This window comes from Gorilla gorilla, chromosome 4, assembly GCF_029281585.2.
Source record: "Gorilla gorilla gorilla isolate KB3781 chromosome 4, NHGRI_mGorGor1-v2.1_pri, whole genome shotgun sequence".
NCBI classification, from domain to species: domain Eukaryota; kingdom Metazoa; phylum Chordata; class Mammalia; order Primates; family Hominidae; genus Gorilla; species Gorilla gorilla.
In genome coordinates, this window is record NC_073228.2 from 164048519 (window position 1) to 164069973 (window position 21455).

At 48.2% G+C, this 21455-nt stretch overlaps 1 protein-coding gene across 1 annotated transcript in view; it reads left to right on the forward strand.

The window, feature by feature from the left end:
* FABP6 (fatty acid binding protein 6) overlaps positions 1-16807 on the forward strand; it is a 51902-nt gene extending 35095 nt beyond the window's left edge. The window contains exons 4-7 of the mRNA XM_031011275.3: positions 7353-7431; positions 9895-10070; positions 12593-12682; positions 16697-16807. Coding sequence (XP_030867135.3) covers positions 7353-7431; positions 9895-10070; positions 12593-12682; positions 16697-16750 — 399 coding nt within the window. The 3' untranslated portion in view covers positions 16751-16807. The remainder of the gene's footprint in view (positions 1-7352; positions 7432-9894; positions 10071-12592; positions 12683-16696) is intronic.
* Positions 16808-21455: the final 4648 nt, after the last annotated feature.

A 21455-nucleotide genomic window follows, 5' to 3' on the forward strand; every position in this document is an offset into this window, starting at 1 on the left:
CTAATTTTTAAATTTTTAGTAGAGATGAGGTCTCTATATTGCCCCGGCTGGTCTCTTCCTACATTTTCTTTTCTTCTTCTTCTTTCTTTTCTTTTGAGATGGAGTCTTGCTCTGTTGCTCAGGCTGGAGTGCAGTGGTACCATCTCAGCTCACTGCAACCTCCGCCTCCCAGGTTCAAGTGATTCACCTGCCTCAGCCTCCCAAGCAGCTGGGACTACAGGTGCCCACCACCACACCCGGCTAATTTTTGTATTTTTACTAGAGATGGGGTTCTGCCATGTTGGCCAGGCTGGTCTCAAACTCTTGACCTCAGGTGATCCACCCACCTCAGCCTCCCAAAGTGTTGGGATTACAGGTGTGAGCCACCACGCCCGGCCACAGATTTTCTACTATGAAGATATGTTACTTTTATAATCAGAAAATAAACCCCCTTTTTATTATAAAAGTTGTTAAAAAGAAAAGAAAAATTCTCTAGATGGCCCAATTTGTTATGTTGAGGGGCAGGAAAGTACCAAAGATGTTTGAAACTCTGAGTCCCAGTTAAGCTGGGTGTAAAGTAATTCAGTCCCAATTTGACAAAACATTGTATGAGTTGTAAGAATGTTCCAGACCCCTTAAGTTTCTAGTCCCATTCTGGGGCTTTAGCTCAAGGAAATATAGGCATACCTTGTTTTATTGCACTTCACTTGACTGTAGTTCATAGATACCGTATTTTATTTTTATTTTTTAGTTTTTTTAGAGATGGGATCTGGCTCTGTTGCCCAGGATGGAGTGCAGTGGCATGATCATAGCTTATTTCAGTCTTGAACTCTAGGCTCGGGTGACCTTCCAGCCTCAGTGTCCCTGAGAAACTGTTTTTCACACATCAAATGTTTGTGGCAACCCCATGTGGAACAAATCTGTCAGCATCATTTTTCACTTTGTCTCTGGGCCACATTTTGGTAATTCTCACAGTATTCAAGCTTTGTTATTATTTTTATATGTGTTCTGGTGATCAGCAATCTTTGATGTTACCATTGTAATCGTTTTGGGGTACCATAAATTCCACTCATGTAAGAGTGAATTTTTGCCCTTCTTTCCTTCCTTCCCTCCTTCCTTCCTTCCTTCCTTCCTTCCTTCCTTCCTTCCTTCCTTCCTTCCTTCCTTCCTTCCCTCCCTCCCTCTCTCCTTCCTTCCTTCCTTCTTTCCTACTTCTTCCTTTTTTTGACAAATTCTCGCTCTGTTGCCTAGGCTGGAGTGCAGTGGCACAATCTTGACTCATGCAGCCTCTGCCTCCTGGGCTCAAGCGATCCTTCCGTCTCAGCCTTTCAAGTAGCTGGGACTACAGGCACACGCCACCACACTTTGCTAATTTAAACTTTTTTTTATAGAGATGATTTTTTGTCTCACTATATTGCCAGGCTGGTCTGGAACTCCTGGGCCCAAGCGATCTTTCCGCCTCAGCCTCCTATAGTGCTGGGATTACAGGCATGAGCTGCTGTGCTCTGCCAAAATAGTGAACTTCCACCCATTCCCCATCTCTCTTTCCCTCCTCAGGCCTTCTTATTCCCTGAAACACAATATCAAAATTAGGCCAATTAGGCTGGGCACGATGCTTTATGCCTGTAATCCCAGCACTTTGGGAGGCTAAGGTGGGAGGATCGCATGAGCCCAGGAGTTTGAGACCAGCCTAGGCAACAAAGTGAGATCCCATCTCTACAAAAAAAAAAAAAAAAAAAAAAAATTGGCCGGGCGCAGTGGCTCGCGCCTGTAATCCCAGCACTTTGGGAGGCCGAGGCGGGCAGATCACGAGGTCAGAAGATCGAGACCATCCTGGCTAACATGGTGAAACCCCGTCTCTATTAAAAATACAAAAAATTAGCTGGGCGTGGTGGTGGGCGCCTGTAGTCCCAGCTACTCGGGAGGCTGAGGCAGGAGAATGGCGTGAACCCAGGAGGTGAAGCTTGCAGTGAACTGAGATAGCGCCACTGCACTCCGGCCTGGGCGAAAGGGCGAGACTCCATCTCAAAAAAAAAAAATAAATAAATAAATAAATAAAAATTAAAAAATAAAAAAATTAGCTGGGCATGATGGTGAATGCCTGTGATCCTAGCTACTCGTGAGCCTGAGGTGGAGGATTGATTTAGCCTGGGAGGTTGAGGCTGCAGTGAGGCGTTTTTGTGCCACTGCACTCCAGCCTGGGTGACAGAGGGAGACCCTGTCTCAACAACAAAAGAAATTAGGCCAATTAATAAGCTGAAAATGTCTTCTAGGTGTTCAAGTGAAAGGAGGAGTAGCACATCTTTCAGTTTAAATCAAACATTAGAAATGATTAAGCTTAATGGGGGAATAATGAGATAGACCAAAAGCTAGGTCTCTTGAGTCAAATAGTTAGCTGAGTGGTGAATGCAAAGGAAAAGTTTTTGGAGGAAATTAAAATGCCACTCAAGGCTGGGTGCGGTGGCTCACACCTATAATCCCAGGACTATGAAAGGCTAAGGTGGGAGGATCACTTGAGCCCAGGAGTTTGAGACTAGCCTGGGCAACATAGTGAGACTGTCTCTACAATAATTTTTTCCTTTTTTTTCTTTTTTTTTTGAGACAGAGTCTTACTCTGTCCCCCAGGCTGGCATGTAGTGGCATGATCTCGGCTCACTGCAGGCTTAGCCTCCCAGGCTCAAGTGATTCTCGTGGCTCAGCCTCCCGAGTAGCTGGAATTACAGGCACGTGCCATCATGCCTAGCTAATTTTCTGTGTTGTTAGTAGAGACAGGGTTTTTGACATGTTGGCCAGGCTGGTCTCGAACTCCTGGCCTCAAGTGATCCGCCTGCCTTGGCTTTGCAAACTGCTGGGATTACGGGTATGAACTACCATGTCTGGTCAAACCTGATAGCAGGTTTTTTTTTTTTGTTTCTTTTTTTGAGATGGAGTCTCACACTATTGCCTGGGCTGGAGTGTGGTGGTGTGATCTCGGCTCACTGCAATGTCCACCACTCGGGTTCAAGCAATTATCCTGCCTCAGCCTCCCAAGCAGCTGGGACTACAGGTGCCCACCACCACACCTGGCCATTTTTTGTATTTTTACTAGAGATGGGGTTCTGCCATGTTGGCCAGGCTGGTCTCGAACTCCTAGCCTTGTGATCCTCCCACCTTGGCCTCCCAAAGTACTGGGATTACAGGCATGAGTCACTGGGCCCGGCCCCACCTTTTTTTTTTTTTTTTTTTTTTTTTTTTTTTTTTTGAGGCAGAGTCTCGCTCTGTCCCCCAGGCTGGAGTGCAGTGGCGTGATCTCGGCTCACTGCAACCTTCGCCTCCTGGGTTCAAGCGATTCTCCTGCCTCAGCCTCCCAAGTAGCTGGGATTACAGGCACCTGCTACCATGTCCAGCTAATTTTTTTGTATTTTTAGTAGAGATGGGTTTCATCATTTAGCCAGGATGGTCTCGATCTCCTGACTTTGTGATCCGCCCGCCTCAGCCTCCCAAAGTGCTGGGATTACAGGTATGAGCTACTGCACCTGGCCCAACCTGACAGCTTTTCAGAAACATGGGACCGTGTTTACAAACTAATGCTGGGTGAAGAAAAATAGAATACAATATTGTATTTATGTGGCGTGTGATTATTGTATATCTGTTACAGTTGATAAGAAAGAAAACAATAATGAGGGAGAAGGAGAGAAATAGCAAAAGAGGCAGGAAGAGAGTAGAAAATATAAGGCCAGGAAGGGTGGCTCGCACCTGTAATACCCGCATTTTGGGAGGCCGAGGCGAGTGGATCACTTGAGGTCAGAAGTTCGAAACCAGCCTGGCCAACATGGCAAAATCCTGTCTCTATTAAAAACAGAAAAATTAGCCGGGAGTGGTGGTAGGCGCCTATAATCTCAGCTACTTGGGAGGCTGAGGCAGGAGAACGGCTTGAACCTGGGAGGCAGAGGTTGCAGTGAGTCGAGATGTGACACTGCACTCCAGCCTGGGCGATAGAGTGAAACTGTCTCAAATAAATAAATTAATTAATTAATAAAAGCAGTTTGCTTGTATTAGGGTTATGGGATTATAGGGATTTTTTGAAAAAAAGACGTTGAAAGCTATTTTAAGAGTAAATATAGACCGAGCGCGGTGGCTCACGCCTGTAGTTCCAGCACTTTGGGAGGCCGAGGCGGGCAGATCACGAGGTCAGGAGTTCGAGACCAGCCTGGCCAACATGGAGAAACCCCGTCTCTACTAAAGATACAGAAAATTAGCTGGGCATGATGGTGGGCGCCTGTAATCCCAGCTACTCAGGAGGCTGAGGCAGGAGAATTGCTTGAACCTGGGAGGCGGAAGTTGCAGTGAGCCGAGATCGCCCCACGAGACTGTCTCAAAAAAAAAAAAAAAAAAAGTAAATATAAACTATACACCGGGGCTCTGTGACTTTGGCAAGGTATACTTTGTCAAGGTTAACACTTCACTGAACCTCTTTTTGCTCCTAGGTGAAATGGGGGCAATAACAGTACATACTTCATAGAGTTGTTCTGAAGATTAAATAAGATCATTCATGTAAAACACTCAGCTGAGTGCCAAATGCATAATAAAGATCCAATAAATGTGAGCTATTCTTGCCATTGTTGTTATTATCAGTCATTGTTATATCATCATTATTATTATCAGTGAGGGGAAATTCTCACATGCTCTAGGCGGGAGTGTAAACTGCTACAGCTTTTCTGAAAGGCAGTAAAGTAATAGATATACACATTTTAAATACTACAATCCTTTGTTCCAGGAATTTCATGTCTGGGAATTCATCCTTAGCAAGCAATCTTAGCAAATAATCTGACATGTACAGTGAAAGGTGTGAACAAGAATATTTTTATCACTGTTATTTATAATAGGAAAAGATTGGAAACAACCTAAAAATCCAGCAATAGCTAAGTAAGTTATGAGACATACATATGATAGAATACTCTGGAGCTGTTGAACAGGATATGATATACCTTTTTGTAATGATATAGACATGTGCCCATATCATTACATAAACAGGAGGTAACAGAGCAATATAGTCCCATTTATACCAGAAAATAAATACGTGCATTTAAAAGCCTAAAAGGGCTGGGTGTGGTGGCTCAGGCCTCTAATCTCAGCACTTTGGGAGGCCGAGGTGGGTGGATCATCCAAGGTCAGGAGTTTGAGACCAGCCTGGCCAACACAGTGAAACCTTGTCTCTACTAAAAATTAGCTGAGTGTGGTGGCAAGCACCTGTAGTCCCAGCTACTAGGGAGGCTGAGGCAGGAGAATCACTTAAACCTGGAAGCGGAGGTTGCAGTGAGCCAAGATTGCACCACTGCACTTCGGCCTGGGCAACGGAGGGAGACTTCACCTCAAAAAAAAAAAAAAAAGGCATGGTGGCATGTACTTGTAGTCCCAGCTGTTTGGGAGGCTGAGTTGGGAGGATCACTGGAGCCTGGGAGGTCAAGGCTGCAGTGAGCTGAGATCACACACTGCACTCCAGCCTGGGCAACAAAGAGAGACCCTGTCTCAGGAAAAAAGAAAAGGAAAGGAAAAGCCTAGAAGGAGAGGTACCAAACTACTATCACAGGCCACCTCTGACAGGACTCTCACTTGCTCTGAATTATTTGAAATTTTTATATATATAACTTAAAAAAATCCATGACGTGTGTGTGTGTGTGTGTGTGTGTCTGTCTGTCTGTCTGTCTGTCTGTCTGCCTGTTAGACTAAAGTAAGAGTCCTGGCTGGAGTTAGAAATTCCAAGATTGGAGATTAAAGCCTGGTAAAATGCAGCGGAGTTGGTTTTTCATCAGTTCAGAGACCCCTTAGTCCCAGGTCTGGGAGTCAGCAACTGTATTGAATTCAGCTTTAGATGGAAATGAAGGAGATTCATGGAGAGCAAGCCTGGGAAAAGGAAATAGACGTGCAGAGATTTCCTGAATTAATAATAATAATCGGCCGGGTGTGGTGGCTCATGTCTGTAATCCCAGCACTTTGGGAGGCTGAGGCAGGCGGATCACTTGAGGTTGGGAGTTTGAGACCAGCCTGAGCAACGTGGAGAAATCCCGTCTCTACTAAAAATACAAAATTAGCTGGGTGTGGTGGTGCGTGCCTGTAATCCCAGCTACTCTGGAGGCTGAGGCAGAAGAATTGCTTGAACCCGGGAGGCGGAGGTTGCAGTGAGCTGAGATCACACCTTTGCACTCCAGCCTGGGCAACAAGAGTGAAACTCCATCTCAAAAATAAATAAATACATAATAATCACGAGAGCCTTTGCAGAGTGTTTTATACTTTGCACTGTCAATTTTGCCCAATGCAGAGGACATTCTCACAAGATAGGTAGGCTGGAGTGATCACGGAGGAGATAGAGTCCCTGCATGTGAAGTGGTACTGAGAGACACAGCAGGAAATGGAAGTCAAGATTCTGAACCCCTAACCCCTTCCAGCTCTGAAGCTTGAACAAAATAAAACTCATCCAGCTCCCAGCCCAGTGCCTGGTGCACAGGCATCTTCAAGGCACCTGGCACCTTCTCCTCCAGGTGCGCTGCCTAGGTCCATGGGTGGCTGCTTTACTCTGGTTGCATTATCTGCACCCTTAGGAGCATCTGTTCTCCTTCAAGTTTGCTTTGCTCCAGCTAAACTCATTGTTTCCTTTCATCATGGCCCTTTCCATCTTCATCACACTGTTCCCTCATCCTAGAATATCGTCTCCCTTTGTTCTCAGCCTCCTCCAACCTTCCTGCTTCTCTACACATCCAAGTCCTATTGGTCCTCCAAGACGGGTGCCAAATGCCACCTCCTCCCCAAACATGCACTAGCCCTGCACTGGACACCATTGCTCCTTCCCCATGCTCCAGGTCAGCCATCTGCTTTTCTCCTGGGGCACATCACTGCTTACACAAGAACTCTCTGCAGGTGTGTGCTTGTCTCTGGACTAAACCAAAGGCTCTTTTGGGAAAGGTGTGTGTCTCGTTCATTTGTGTTTCTTCAGTGCTGGCCCTGCATGCAGCAAGTGCTCAAGTGCTTTGGTTGCAGAGTTAGAGGGTACAGGAGTGATGAGAGATGGTGAGAGCATGGGTTGAGGGCAGGGCATGCGGGAACGGAGGGAGAGATGGGCAGAGAGGTGATGACTCCTCAAACCCGTTGCCATCCTGACCCTGCTGGCAATGGCAATGGGGTCACAACACTTCCCCAGGGTGAATAACCTCGGGGCTCTGTCCCTCCAGGTCCTGCCCACATCATAAAACAGCAAGTGCTTCCTCTTCAGGACAGGAGGGAGAAGAAGTGGGGTGACTTAGGGGCTGAGCCTCAGCAACTGGGAGAGTTTATAAGCTGGGACAGCAGACCCCTCAGCACCACCCATTCTCCTCATCCCTCTGCTCTCTGGCCTCCAGCCTCCCAGCAGCATGGCTTTCACCGGCAAGTTCGAGATGGAGAGTGAGAAGAATTATGATGAGTTCATGAAGCTCCTTGGTGAGTGAGCTCCTGGGTATCCCTTCCTCAGGGTTGGTTTGTCACAGCCAGCTCTAGGCCAGGAACCCAAACCCCTAAGGTAGAATGGGACAGGATTTCATCCATTCATTCACTCACTCACTCATTCATTCATTCACACATTTGTTGAGCAACTGCTTTCTCTCAGGCTCTGAGGATAATAAGAACTAAGACGCTCTTTAACTTTATTTTATTTTATTTTATTTTATTTTATTTTATTTTATTTTATTTTATTTTTGAGACAGAGTCTCACTCTGTCTCCCAGGCTGGAGTGCAGTGGCACCATCTCGGCTCACTGCAACCTTCGGCTCCCAGATTCAAGCAATTCTCCTGCCTCAGCCTCCCGAGTAGCTGGGATTACAGGTGTGCACCACCAGGCCCGGCTAATTTTTTTTTTTTTGTATTTTTTTAGTAAAGATGGGGTTTTACCATGTTGGCCAGGCTGGTCTTGAACTCCTGACCTCAGGTGATCCACCCAGCTCGACCTCCCAAAGTGCTGGAATTACAGGCGTGAGCTGCCGCACCCAGCCTAGACACTCTTTGACTTTAAAACACACATAGAATATATTAGTATTTCCACTTTACTGATGAAAACTTGAGGACCAGGGAATTAACTAGTCCAAAGTCACACAGCTAGTCATTGGTAAAGTGGAGACTTGGTTGGTGAAGTAGAGATTTGATGTTTATTTAGTCAAACATGTATTTATTTTTATTCATTTATTTTTGAGACAGAGTCTTGCTCTGTCTCCCAGGCTGAAGTGCAGTGGCATGATCTCAGCTCACTGCAACCTCCGTCTCCTGGGTTCCAGCAATTCTCCTACCTCAGCCTCTCGAGTAGCTGGAACTACAGGCGTGTGCCACCACATCTGGCTAATTTTTTTGTATTTTCAGTAGAGACGGGGTATCACCCTGTTGCTCAGGCTGGTCTTGAACTCCTAACCTCAGGTGATCCACCCACCTCGGCCTCCCAAAATGCTGGGATTACAGACATGAGCCACCGAGCCCAGCCCATCAAACATTTATTGAACACCAGCTATATGCAAGGCTATCTCAGTGTTACCAATGGGGACTCAGCGTGACTTGCCCAAGTCAGTGGCAGAGGCCATTGGCACCCAGGACCCTGTGATGAGTGGTGTCACCACTTCCTGCCTAGGAGAGGAAACCAAAGGGTTAGCGTGGAGACCAGGTTTGACAAGTCACTTCTTCACACAGTCATTCAGCAAACACAGGCCTCTTACTGTGCCAAACACTGTGGGCAGAGAGACCAGTGATTTCATTCCTTCTCTCACTGCTTGACTTGTAACACCAGCCTGTTGTGAGGAACCAATGAGACAGTGGATCTGACAATCTTGTGGAAATTTCAGTATCTCACTATCTAAAAAGTCTCAGGCAGTGTAACTCTCAAGGTTCAGAGGACAGCTCAAGGGGACCCGTGCCCTCCCTCTTGGTGGCCACTTCTTGCCTGCCAGCTGGCTCAGAGCAACCCCGAGACCAGGGCCCTTGTGCCTTGGGGCCTTGAGGAGTCGAGAGTCCCTCTGAGTCATGTATTGGCAGTGGCCCTGAAGGAGCAATGACTTGGCTTCACCTATAACAGCCTCGTGTTGTGGGATGGGAATTGAGCCCACTTCGGTTCTAGACCTGATTCGGTCATTAAATTTCAGTGAAATATTGGGAAGTCCCTTTCCCATTCTGGGTGCTCACTTCCTTATCTGTAAAATAAAAGTATTAGAAGACACAATCTTTTTTTGGCAGGGAGGAGGGGACGGAGTCCTGCTCTGTAGCCCAGGCGGAACTGCAGTGGCGCGATCCCAGCTCACTGCAACCTCCGCCTCCAGGGTTTAAGTGATTCTTTTGCCTCAGCCTCTCAAGTAGCCGGTATTACAGGCACCTGCCACCATGCCCAGATAATTTTTTTGTATTTTTAGTAGAGACAGGGTTTTACCATGTTAGCCAGGCTGGTCTCGAACTTCTGACCTTAAACGATCTGCCTGCCTCGGGCTCTCAAGGTGCTGGGATTACAGGCATGAACCACCACACCTGGTCTTGAAAGTCTCATTCATTCCAGAACTTCGCGAGCTTAGCAAGATTCAGTTATATTTATATTACTATCAGAAGCTTGGTTATTATTGATGAGCACCCACTATGTGCCAGGAGCTTCACAAACACACTCACATTGAATATAATTCTTGTAACAGCCTTTTGGGATGGGCCTTATTATCTCCATATTGTGGATGAATAGACTGAAGCTGAGAGAGATAGTGACTTTCCCCAGACACATGGCTCACAGCACGTATTATCTGTCTCAGGCACCGTGCTCTTAACCTGCAGGCTAGCCTATCATGCACGAGGGGGTAGGGCGGTGGGGGTGGCCAGGAAAGCTCTTTTCCCAAACCACAGGGTTAAAAGCAGCTCTTATATGGCTACTCTGCTTGTCCCCGGGTCCAGGGATCTCCAGCGATATAATCGAAAAGGCCCGCAACTTCAAGATCGTCACGGAGGTGCAGCAGGATGGGCAGGACTTCACTTGGTCCCAGCACTACTCCGGGGGCCACACCATGACCAACAAGTTCACTGTTGGCAAGGAAAGCAACATACAGACAATGGGGGGCAAGACGTTCAAGGTGAGAGGCCACTGGCTGTCCCCCTCCTTCCCCAGGCCTCCATCTGACTTCGCCTTCTCAAACATGGCCTCCCTGCTCCCGAGCTGAGGCTTCTTTCTCCAGTTTGGCCTCCAGCATTAGGAGCTTGAGTTACCTGGCAATTTAATGCTCCTGATTTTTAATGGTCAAACATGGGCACTAAAACAATAAGAAAAATAGCTAATACTTGCTGGACACTTATTATAAGCTAGACACTTGCTGAATAGTTTTTCCATCTTAATGCAGTTAATCCTATGAAATTGCTACAATTACTCTCTCCAGATTGAGCGGGAAGGCTAAATCATGAGATTAAAAAGCTTGCTGGCCAGGCACAGTGGCTCATGCCTGTAATCCCAGCACTTTGGGGGCCGAGGTGGGTGGATGGCTCGAGGCCAGGATTTTGAGATTAGCCTGGCCAACATGGTGAAACCCCATCTCTACCAAAAATACAAAAATTAGCTGGACATAGTGGTGCATGCCTGTATTCCTGGCTACTCAGAAGGCTGAGGCAGGGGAATCACTTGAATCCAGTAGGCAGAGGTTGCAGTGAGCTGAGATCATGCCACTGCACTCCAGCCTGGGCGACAGAGTGAGAGTCCATCACAAAAAAAAATAAATAAATAAAAATAAAAAAAACCTTGCCTTAGTTACACAACAGGGGCAGGCCTTTACACCAGGCACTAGAGAGCATAAGTGTTTTTTTTTTTTTTTATTTGAGACTCACTCTGTCACCCAGGCTGGAGTGCATTGGCATGATCTCGGCTCACTGCAACCTCTGCCTCCTGGGTTCAAGTGATTCTCCTGCCTCAGCCTCCTGAGTAGCTGGGATTACAGGCGTGCACCACCACATCTGGCTAATTTTTGTATTTTTAGCTGAGATAGGGTTTCATCATGTTGACCAGGCTGGTCTCAAACTCCTGACCTTGTGATCCACCCACCTTGACCTCCTAAAGTGCTGGGATTACAGGTGTGAGCCACCGTGCCCAGCCATAAGTGCTTTTTTTATGCTGCCTCTCTGTGTAGCACAGAGATAAAGACACTAGGCCCTGGAGTGAGCCTTGGCTGGGTTTGAAACCATGATTTCCCACCAGCAATTGTAGGGCCTTGGGCAAGTCACTTCACTCCCCTGAGCCTCATATCTCTAGTATGCAAAGGGAGACTACATACAATCTCTGGCTCCAAGAGCTGTGGTGAAGATTAAACAAGACAGTGCATGAAAGCACCTGGCATGTTGCCTGCCACATAGTGAATGCTAGAAGAAAAAATGCAGTCATTTGCTTTTGTTTTAGAAGTGAAGAAACTGGCCGGGCACGGTGGCTCACGCCTGTAATCCCAGCGCTTTGGGAAGCCAAGGCAGGCAGATCACGAGGTTAGGAGTTCAAGACCAGACTGGCCAATATGGTGAAACCCTGTCTCTATGAAAAATACAAAAATTAGCCAGGCGTGGTGGCCGGCGCCTGTAATCCCAGCTACTCGGGAGGCTGAGGCAGGAGAATCGCTTGAACCCGGGAGGCGGAGGTTACAGTGAGCCGAGATCACACCATTGCACTCCAGCCTGGGCAACAGGGCGAGGCTCCGTCTCAAAAAAAAAGAAGTGAAGAAACCGAGGCTCAGGGAGACCAAGTAATGTGTCTAAGGCCTTGCAGCTAGAGCATGGTGGGACCAGGGATTTGAACCCCAGCTATTTGCCTCTATCATTAGGCCTCTGGTGACCCATGTGGAGTTCTAATTATAGAAAAGGAGTCAGGTTGGCGGCAGCAGGGGAAAGCAAAAAAGGAGAGCAGATAAGCTGTAAGTCTGCCTTTCTTCATGGTCCAGAACACATAGCCCTCCTGTGCAAATAACTCACAATCTTCCTGTGCCCAGCTATCATCACCTCCACTGATAGAAAAATGTAAGTTATCTCACCATAACCTTTGCTTTGTCAGTACTGCACAAAACCCGCTTCAGCACACAGCATAAGCAACAGTCTATAAACTCTCCAGCAAGACTTTGTCTCCTTGCAGTCAACTCCTCTCTTGCTGTCCTGCCCAGTGCACCCTTGCAACATATTTTCATACTTTCTCTAAGAAATCTGACTTTTTTTTTTTTTTTAACCTACAACTGTCTTGGTAAATTCTTTTTTTTTTGAGACAGAGTCTTGCTCTGTTGCCCAGGCTGGAGCACAGTGGCACGATCTCTGCTCACTGCAGCCTCTGCTTCCTGGGTTCAAGTGATTCTTGTGCCTCAGCCTCCCAAGTAGCTGGGATTACAGGCATGAGCCACCACACCGGGCTACTTTTTGTATTTTTAGTAGAGACGGGGTTTCACCACGTTGGCCAGGCTGGTCTCGAACTCCTGACCTCAAGTGATCTGCCTGCCTCAGTCTACCAAAGTGCTGGGATTATAGGCATAACCCACCGTGCCTGGCCTTGGTAAATTCTTCTTACTGCCCGCGCCACCAGCCCCAGATAGTTGCCAATCACCTGCAACAACCCAGGCTTAATGTTGTGCTTCCATTCCAGGCCACCGTGCAGATGGAGGGCGGGAAGCTGGTGGTGAATTTCCCCAACTATCACCAGACCTCAGAGATCGTGGGTGACAAGCTGGTGGAGGTGAGTGTCCTGCTGGTTCCTGGGATGATTATTGGACATTTGTCTGCCTCCTGGCCACAGCCCCTCAGAAGCAGGCCTCTGGGCAGCTGGCTTTACCAGCACTTCCCTTGTACCAGGCTCTATGCTGAGTGCTGGATGCACATGATGTCATTCGGTCTTCAAAATAACCCTGTTAGGTGGGGATTTTTATCTCCATTTTAGGAGGAGACTGAGGCACAGGGATAAGTGAGGGAGCACACAGCTTTGATGACAGAGCTGGGATTTGATGCTAAGTAGCCTGACTGCAGCACTCACACTCAGCCACTTCTGGGACACAAGACTGGAAGCCCAGAAGATCCTTCCCAGAATATAAATAAAGGAGTTGGTCCAGGTGGCTCCTCAAAGGACAGCCACCACTCCATTCCTTTTCCATGAGGGACATCAGGCCCCTTCTACCAGATCTTCTGATTTATCAAGAGAAGTTGGAAATTTGCACTTCCATGTGAAATCTCCACACTATTAAATATTGGCAACTAATTAAAAAAATTCTGTAAATATTGGCAGGTCCAACACACACATCTGTGGACCCACTCCTCCTATACTGGAGGTGGTGCCCTGGGAGGCCCTTCCTCTCACTTCTGTTGCTTTCCCGTGGGTCTCCAAGTTTTCCCCAGGTGGAAGAAATGAACGTGAGGTTAAAAGGGAAAAGAAGGCATTTCCATACTTCATTCCCTCACTGTGAGCCTGTGACCTGGGCCAGAGACCCTCTGGGGTCCCGTGTAGGTCTAGAAAGGGCCCTTCCCTCCTCCCTGAAGCTCTCCAGCAGGGAAGACATGATGAGGGAGGCAGTGTTTGTGTGACCCCCTTGCTTCTCCTTCTTTGATCCTTCTCTCTCTGTCTCTCTGTCATTCTCACTTTCTTGTGCCCACATCTCAAGCCCTGTCAAGAGGAAAGGAGCACACTGCCTCTCTCAGACACTGTGGTGTAAATGATTTACACCACAGACACTTATTTCACACAGCTCTGGAAGCAGGAAAGTACAAGATCAGGGTGCCAGCATGGTCAGGGGCTTATGAGGGCCCCCGTCCTGGTTTCTTCACATGGCAGGGAGACGTCATCTCTCTCGTGTCTGTTTTTTTTTTTTTTTTTTTTTCGAAACAGAGTCTTGCTCTGTTGTCCAGGCTGGAGTTCAGTGGCATGATCTCGGCTCACTGCAACCTCCACCCTCAGGTTCAAGCAATTCTCCTTCCTCAGCCTCCCCAAGTAGCTGGGATTACAGGTGCCCACCACCACACCTGGCTAATTTTTATATTTTTAGTAGAGACAGGGTTTCACCATGTTGGCCAGGCTGGTCTCGAACTCCTGACCCCATGATCCATCCCCTCTCAGCCTCCCAAAATGCTAGGATTACAAGGGTGAGCCACTGTGCCTGGCCTTTTTTTTTTTTTTTTTTTTTTTTTGAGATGGAATTTCAGTCTGTTGCCCAGGCTGGAGTACAGAGGCACAATCTCAGCTCACTGAAACCTCCACTTCCCCCATTCAAGTGATTCTCATGCCTCAGCCTCCTGAGTAGCTGGGATTACAGGCATGTGCCACCATGACCAGCTAATTTTTGTAATTTTAGTAGAGACAGGGTTTCACCATGTTGGTCAGGCTGGTCTTGAACTCCTGACCTCAAGTGATCTGCCCACCCTGGTCTCCCAAAGTGCTGGGATTACAGGCGTGAACCACTGCACCAGGCCTTGTGTCTGTTGTTATGAGGGCACTAATCCCTCATGGGGACTCCGCTCTCATAACTTAATTACCCCCTAAAGGTCCTATCTCCAAATACCATCACACTGGGGCTTTGACCTTTATCATATGGGTTTGGTGGGGGGACACACGTGCAGTCCATAAGATGGCCCAAGAGGTTCCGTGCCCTCCCATTATACTTATTTTACAGAGCAGCATTACAAGGCTCAGAGACAGCAAGGGACTTGGCCGTGGCCACACAACTAGTACATGCAGAGGCAGATCTCATCTGCTGACTTCTAGACTAGGCCCCCTGCCTCTTCTGCCCAGGCCCACGGGTCTTTTTATCCCCCTTTAACATTTTTGTTTAAAGAATCTAAAAATTATCTGGGTGTGGTGGCTCAAGCTTCTAATCCCAGCACTTTGGGAGGCTGAGGCAAGTGGATCACCTGAGGTCAGAAGTTCAAGACCAGCCCGGCCAACATGGTGAAACCCGGTCTCTACTAAAAATACAAAAAAAAAAATTAGCCAGGTGTGGTGGCACACACCTGTAATCCCAGCTACTTAGGAGGCTGAGGCAGGAGAATCGCTTCAATCCAGGAGGCGGAGGTTGCAGTGAGCAAAGAATGAGCCCCTCCAGCCTGGACAACAAGAGCAAAACTCTGTCTCAAAAAAAAATTATAATAATCTAAAAATTAATAGATGTACAGTGTTGAAAAACTGTAAAAAGAACAAAAGTGACTATATCCCTCTTCTCCTGGGTGAAAACTGACATTTTGAAGGATCTGATGAAAGGGCTTTTGACGCATTTTTACATGAAATGTCAGTCAGTAACTCCCAGAAGAAGCAAAGCTCCCCAGCCTGTGAGGTGTGCAGGAAGAGCATAGGGCAGGAGAACTGGAAGCAGGTTTGGGCCTGACAAGAGAATTGATCTTCCCAAGCTGAGCGAACCTGCTTGTCAATTCCCAGAGATTCCTCATCATGGAGCCCATGTGGTGTGGGCAGTGACCAGAGTTCAGGGTCATCATGCACACACACACATGACACAGCCAGGAACACACACATATATGCACATAGACCCAGGCACGTGCACACATAAACAAAGTTGCATGACTAGGCCCCGAGAGGAGCTGTCTTGATTGCAAATCTCCCATCTCTAGAGGCCCAGAATCATCCTGGCACCTCCCCACTTCTCCACCAATAGACAGTGCATTTTGTAAGCATCCCTCCTGCCTTCCACCACCAGCACCCCTGCCATGTTCTCATCACCTCTCCCCTACACCAAGCCCCAGCCTCCTCTGATTCCACCTCTCCCCCACCTTCCATCCATCCCATATGCAAATCACACATCACCTCCCACTGCTGCCTTTTGTTATGAATCAGGACCAAACTCCTCCGCTTGACCTTCCACGGCCTTACTGCCCAATTCTACAGGTACGCTCTGCCCAGCCCCTCTGGACCAGCTACTCCTCCTGAGCTGGACAGAGCCATTCCTATCTCCCTTTCTGTGCCATGTGGTTCCTCTGCTCTGAATTCCCTTTCTCCTGTTTGCTTTTCCAAATCCAATTCTTCAGGATTCTGTCCAACAGCCAATTCCCCCTCCTGTTATCCAGTCAGTGGCTCCCTGCCTCCTCTGGGCTCTCCCACAGCTCTCTGTTTGCTACCCGCCCTTCTCATGGAAATGCTTTCTTCTGCTGGGTGTCAGAACCAGCTGATGACACGTGCACATCCAATGGCAGCACAGCTCCACAGCATGGAGCCTGGGGCACCGCACACTGTGGGCCTTCAAAGAACAGCACCGCCGCCCCCCCCCCCCCCCGCCTGCCTCTCCCACTAAACCTTAGGCTTCTCGAGAGTAGGGACTGTATCTTCCCATCACCAAGCGTGTGACAGGTGCTCACAAACACTGCATGGTGCAGCCATGGCGTGTGGCCTTGGAAGGATTACTTGACTTCTCTAAACTTCAATTTTCTCATCTGTACAATGGGAACAACCTCACAGGGCTGTTGGGAGGATTAAATGGAATCATGCAGGGTAACAGCCTGACCTGGGTGAATGGAGAGGAAAAGAGGTGCAGGATTCCACACCCAGAGCCACATCACCCCTCACAGCTGGTTACCATTCATCACAGGGAGTCTTCACGCTGACTCCCGGAACAAATTGGGAAACTGAGGCCCAAAGAAGTGGTGCGCCTGACTCTTATCTACTCAAGGCTGGGATTGGAGGCTCATCTTCCTTCAGCGGTGCCTCCTGGCTACCTTGGGGTGGGGCACTGACTCCCTCTGTCCCGGCTGCTTCTTTCAGGTCTCCACCATTGGAGGCGTGACCTATGAGCGCGTGAGCAAGAGACTGGCCTAAGCAGCCAGGCCTGGCCCAGGGAGCTACAAACCCACCAATAAAACTGATATAAGGACAGACGCTGCTCGCTCCAGAACCTCTTTGTTTTTCTTTTTTGGTGTCTTGGGATGGCCTCTGGCTGGGTGAGGGTGGGAAAGCCCCCAAGGGTGGCCACATGGGCCACACATTGACCCTGAGATCCCTGTGGGATTCATGTCATGGCAGAGGAAGACATGAATGTGGATGACTGCAATGCTCCTGCCCCTGGGTGAGGCTGAAGGTGGCGCACAGGAAGCATGGTGGGCACACTTCTGTGGCCCCTTTGCCCCACTCTGCCACCCACTACTCTGTGCTGCTTGAAGCCTCCTTTATGGAGACAAAGTCAGCTGGGAAGGGTAACGCATTGATTCTCGGATGGGCCACAGGCCAGGCATATCAGGATTTGGGGGTTGTGGGGTGGGAGCTGTACCTCTAGGAAGGGCCCCAGCTGCTGGGCTCCAAGGCTCAAAGTGGGGATGGACCAGAGCTCGCCCAGGGAAGCTGTTTCAGCTTGGCTGGGGCTCTGCTGTTATTCACTGTGGAGTCATCCCTTTGGTCCTCAGTTTACCCACTGAGGGGTACAAAGGGGGTCCAGGAGGACCAATGACAGGCTGAGGGGAATCAGTGGTCTATGAGATGGCAAAGGGGCAATGGGGGTTATAGGAGGGACAGGAGGGACTGGAGTGTCCTGGTTTTGACTCATAGGGCTTGGGCGGGGTGCCTGGGAAGAACTTTGAGAGGCTATGGGGGGCTGGGAAGTGGGGGCGGGGTCACCCAGACATCTGGTGCCTGGTGTCCTGGGTTGAGAAGCATTCTGAGGCAGCATTTGGGTTTGGCAGCTGTCCTGGGACAATCTCTAATCCAGACTCCTGAAGGGGACTTTTTTCATCCTCCTCTCTCCTTGGAAGTGTTACCACATCTGGGTACCACCTTGACTTCTTTTTTACCCAATATTTTTCTTTTTTTTGAGACGGAGTTTTGCCCTTGTTACCCAGGCTGGAGTGCAATGGCACGATCTTGGCTCACTGCAACCTCCGCCTCCTGGGCTCAAGCTATTCTCCTGCCTCAGCCTCCCAAGTAGCTGGGATTACAGGCATGCGCCACCACGCCTGGCTAATTTTGTATTTTTAGTAGAGACAGGGTTTCTCCATGTTGGTCAGGCTGGTCTCAAACTTCTGACCTCAGGTGATCCATCTGCCTCGGCCTCCCAAAGTGTTAGGATTACAGACGTGAGTCACCGCGCCCGGCTACCCTATATTTTTCTGTAGGACAATTCACTTATTTTTACTATAATGGAAAATCACGTCACTTCCACACATAGACAACCACTGTTATTTGCCATAAGTAGACTAAAACTATTTAAAAAGTCATAGCTGAACAATGTTGACTTCTAGCTAGATTCTGTTGCATGCCCAAGGCCCTGGGCCTAAGGCCTCCCTTTGTGAAAAGGGTGAGAGAGGTAAAAGACATAGTGGTATCAAATGGGAAAATTTATCCTTAACTCATCAAAATTCCTGAGAGACTACTGAAAGGAGAATGTACTCACTATAAGAATTGAATTACCGAAGGCAGGTAGTACTTACATTTTTTCGAATGTACAAGTCCCACACGTGAGACATAAGGAATAAGGTTTGTCCAGAGCTTTGCACAGGGTATGGCACACAGAAGGGGCCTAATAAGTGCTACCTGACCTAAGGTCCTTCCAGCTCTGTGCAATTTGCAGCCTTTCACTCTTGTGGGCCAGCCTCAACCTGGACAGATGTCACAGCCCAGGTCACAGGCAGCCTTCTCTTGCCTCCTCCCACATTCTGCTCTGAAACCTTGTTTATCTTTCTAAGAACAATACACAGCCTCTCCCCACCCACCCATCCAGCAAGGACCCATGAATTCCACCGTTTTGCCAAGACTTATTACTAATTAAGTGAACTAGGTAAGCATTAAATTAAACTAGCAGTGTTGCTGTTTCCCCTCCAGAATGAATAATTGCTCATAATGAGCTTGGATAATAAGTCTCTAAATAACAGAGTTAACTATAATTAGGCTGAAAATTGAGACAAGGGGAGAGAGAGAAAGAGGAAGGAAGAGGAGAGAGAGAGAGAGATGGAGGGAGGGAGAGACAGAAGAGATAAGAGAGAATTTTCACTCCTGTAATTGATTCAAGGACAAATTCAAATTGTTGGCAGGGGAGACATTCTTTTTTTTTTTTTTTTTGAGACAGAGTCTTGTTCTGTCACCAGGCTGGAGTGCAGTAACGTGATCTCGGGTCACTGTAACCTCTGACTCCCTGGTTCAAGCGATTCTCCCGCCTCAGCCCCATGAGTACAGGCACACGCCACCACGCTCAGCTAATTTTTTGTATTTTTAGTAGAGACGGGGTTTCACCATGTTGGTGAGGATGGTCTTGATCTCCTGACCTCGTGATCCCCATGTCTAGGCCTCCCAAAGTGTTGGGATTACAGGCATAAGCCACAGCCCCCAGCCAGGGGAGAAATTCTTAAGCCTGTATTCTTATAAACTCACAGATTCATAGACTATGGAAAAGCAGGACCTTAGCTCTCAACTAGTTTAAAGTCTGTATTTCACAGACGTGGAAACTGAGGCTCAGAGAGGAAAAGAAATTCATCCAAAGTCACACAGCAGAGAGTGAGTCTCTGAGAGTAGTGATGCAGGTGTGGGCTTCACTCACTGATGGAGCTACAGTTTCTCAGTGTGGGTAAATGGAGTAAGGTGAGCTGGAGAAAAGCACCTATGTCACTGGCATCTTGGCAGGGAGGATTCCTCAGCCAGAGAGCCGGTGGTTAAGAGCTTTGACTCTGGGCTGGGTGTGGTGGCTCACACCTGTAATCCCAGTACTTTTGGAGGCCGAGACAGGAGGATCGTTTGAGCCCAGGAGTTCGAGAACATAAGGAGACTTCATCTCTACAAAAAAATTAAAACATTAGTTGGGCATGGTGGCACATGCCTGTGGTCCCAGCTACTTGGGGGGCTGTGGTGGGAGGATAGAATGGGCCCGGGAAAGTCAAGGCTGCAGTGAGCCATGATTGCACCACTGCATTCCAGCCTGGGCGACAGAGAGAGACCCGGTCTCAAAAAAAAAGAGCTCTGGGGCCAGGCACGGTGGCTCACACCTGCAATCCCAGCACTTTGGGAGGCTGAGGCAGGTGGATCACCTGAGGTCAGGAGTTAGAGACCAGCCTGGCCAACACAGTGAAACCCCATCTCTACTAAAAATACAAAAATTAGCCAAGTGTGGTAGCGTGTGCCTGTAATCTCAACTACTTGGGAGGCTGAGGCAGGAGAATCACTTGAACCCAGGAGGTGGAGGCTGCAGTGAGCCGAGATGTGCCATCACACTCCAGCCTGGGTGACAGAACGAGACTCCGTCTTAAAAAAAAAAAAAAAAAATAGAGCTTTGGTTTTGGAGTCACATTACCAGGCTTTGAATCTTTTCTTTATCACTTAGTAGCTGTGTCACCTTGGGGTAAGTTCATCCATTTCTCTGAGCCTCAGTTTCCTCACCTGTAAATGGGAATAACAACTGTACTTACCTAATGGACTTGCTACAAAGTCACTCAATGTTAGCTTCTACCATCACCTCCATCATCACAACCATCACTCTCAGGTCAGTGCAATCAAAGGGTTAAGAGTGCCTCTGTCACTAACTTGTGAGTCACTGGACCTCTCTGAGCCTCATCTTGGTCATGTGTAAAATGAATTAGTAAGACCTTCCCTTCCTTGGTCACAGAGGAGTTACAAGGATAAAGGGTAAAAATCCTTGCTTTGGGAGGCCAAGGCGGGCAGACCATTGAGCCAGAAGTTCAAGACCAGCCTGGGCAACATGGTGAAACCCCATCTCTACAAAAAATACAAAAGTTAGCCGGGCGTGGTAGCACATGCCTTTAGTCCCAGCTACTTGGGAGGATGAGGTGGGACAATCACCTGAGCCCGAGGAGGTCGAGGCTGCAGTGGCCATCATTACACCACTGCATTGTTGCCTGGGTGACAGAGTGAAATACCGTTTCAAAAACAATTTTTTTTTTTTTTATTTATCCATGCTCATGACTCCCAGAAAGTTAGACTGGCTTCATTATTTGCTGCACTGTGCAAGATGCTGGAAAGACTCCCCATTCCACAGACCTGGTTCAGGTGCCCTTTACCACAGGCTTTCCATCACCTTCACCCTGACATTTGGGAGTCATCTTTCCCACTGTGCCAGGGCACCTGCCTCCCTCCTGGCAAGCTCCTTTAGTGAACTTGGGAGCTACTCATAGCATCTTTAAAGATCACCACTAGGGCTGGGCGCAGTGGCTTATGCTTGTAATCCAAGCACTTTGGGAGACTGAGGTGGGCAGATCGCTTGAGCTCAGGAGTTTGAGACCAGCCTGGACAACATGGTGAAACCCTGTCTCTACAAAACATGCAAAAAATTTAGCTGGACTTGGTGGTGGGCATCTTTAGTCCCAGCTACTTGGGAGGCTGAGGTGGGAGGATGGCTTGAGCCCAGGAGGCAGAGGTTGCAGTGCGCTGAGATCGTGCCACTGCACTCCACTGCACTCCAGCCTGGGGGACAGAGTCAGACAATGTCTTAAAATAAATACATAAATAAATAAATAAATAAAAGAAGATCACCATTAGGTGGCACTCTGCCACCTGCCTGTCATTCCTTGGATACCTGATGTGTTTGGGG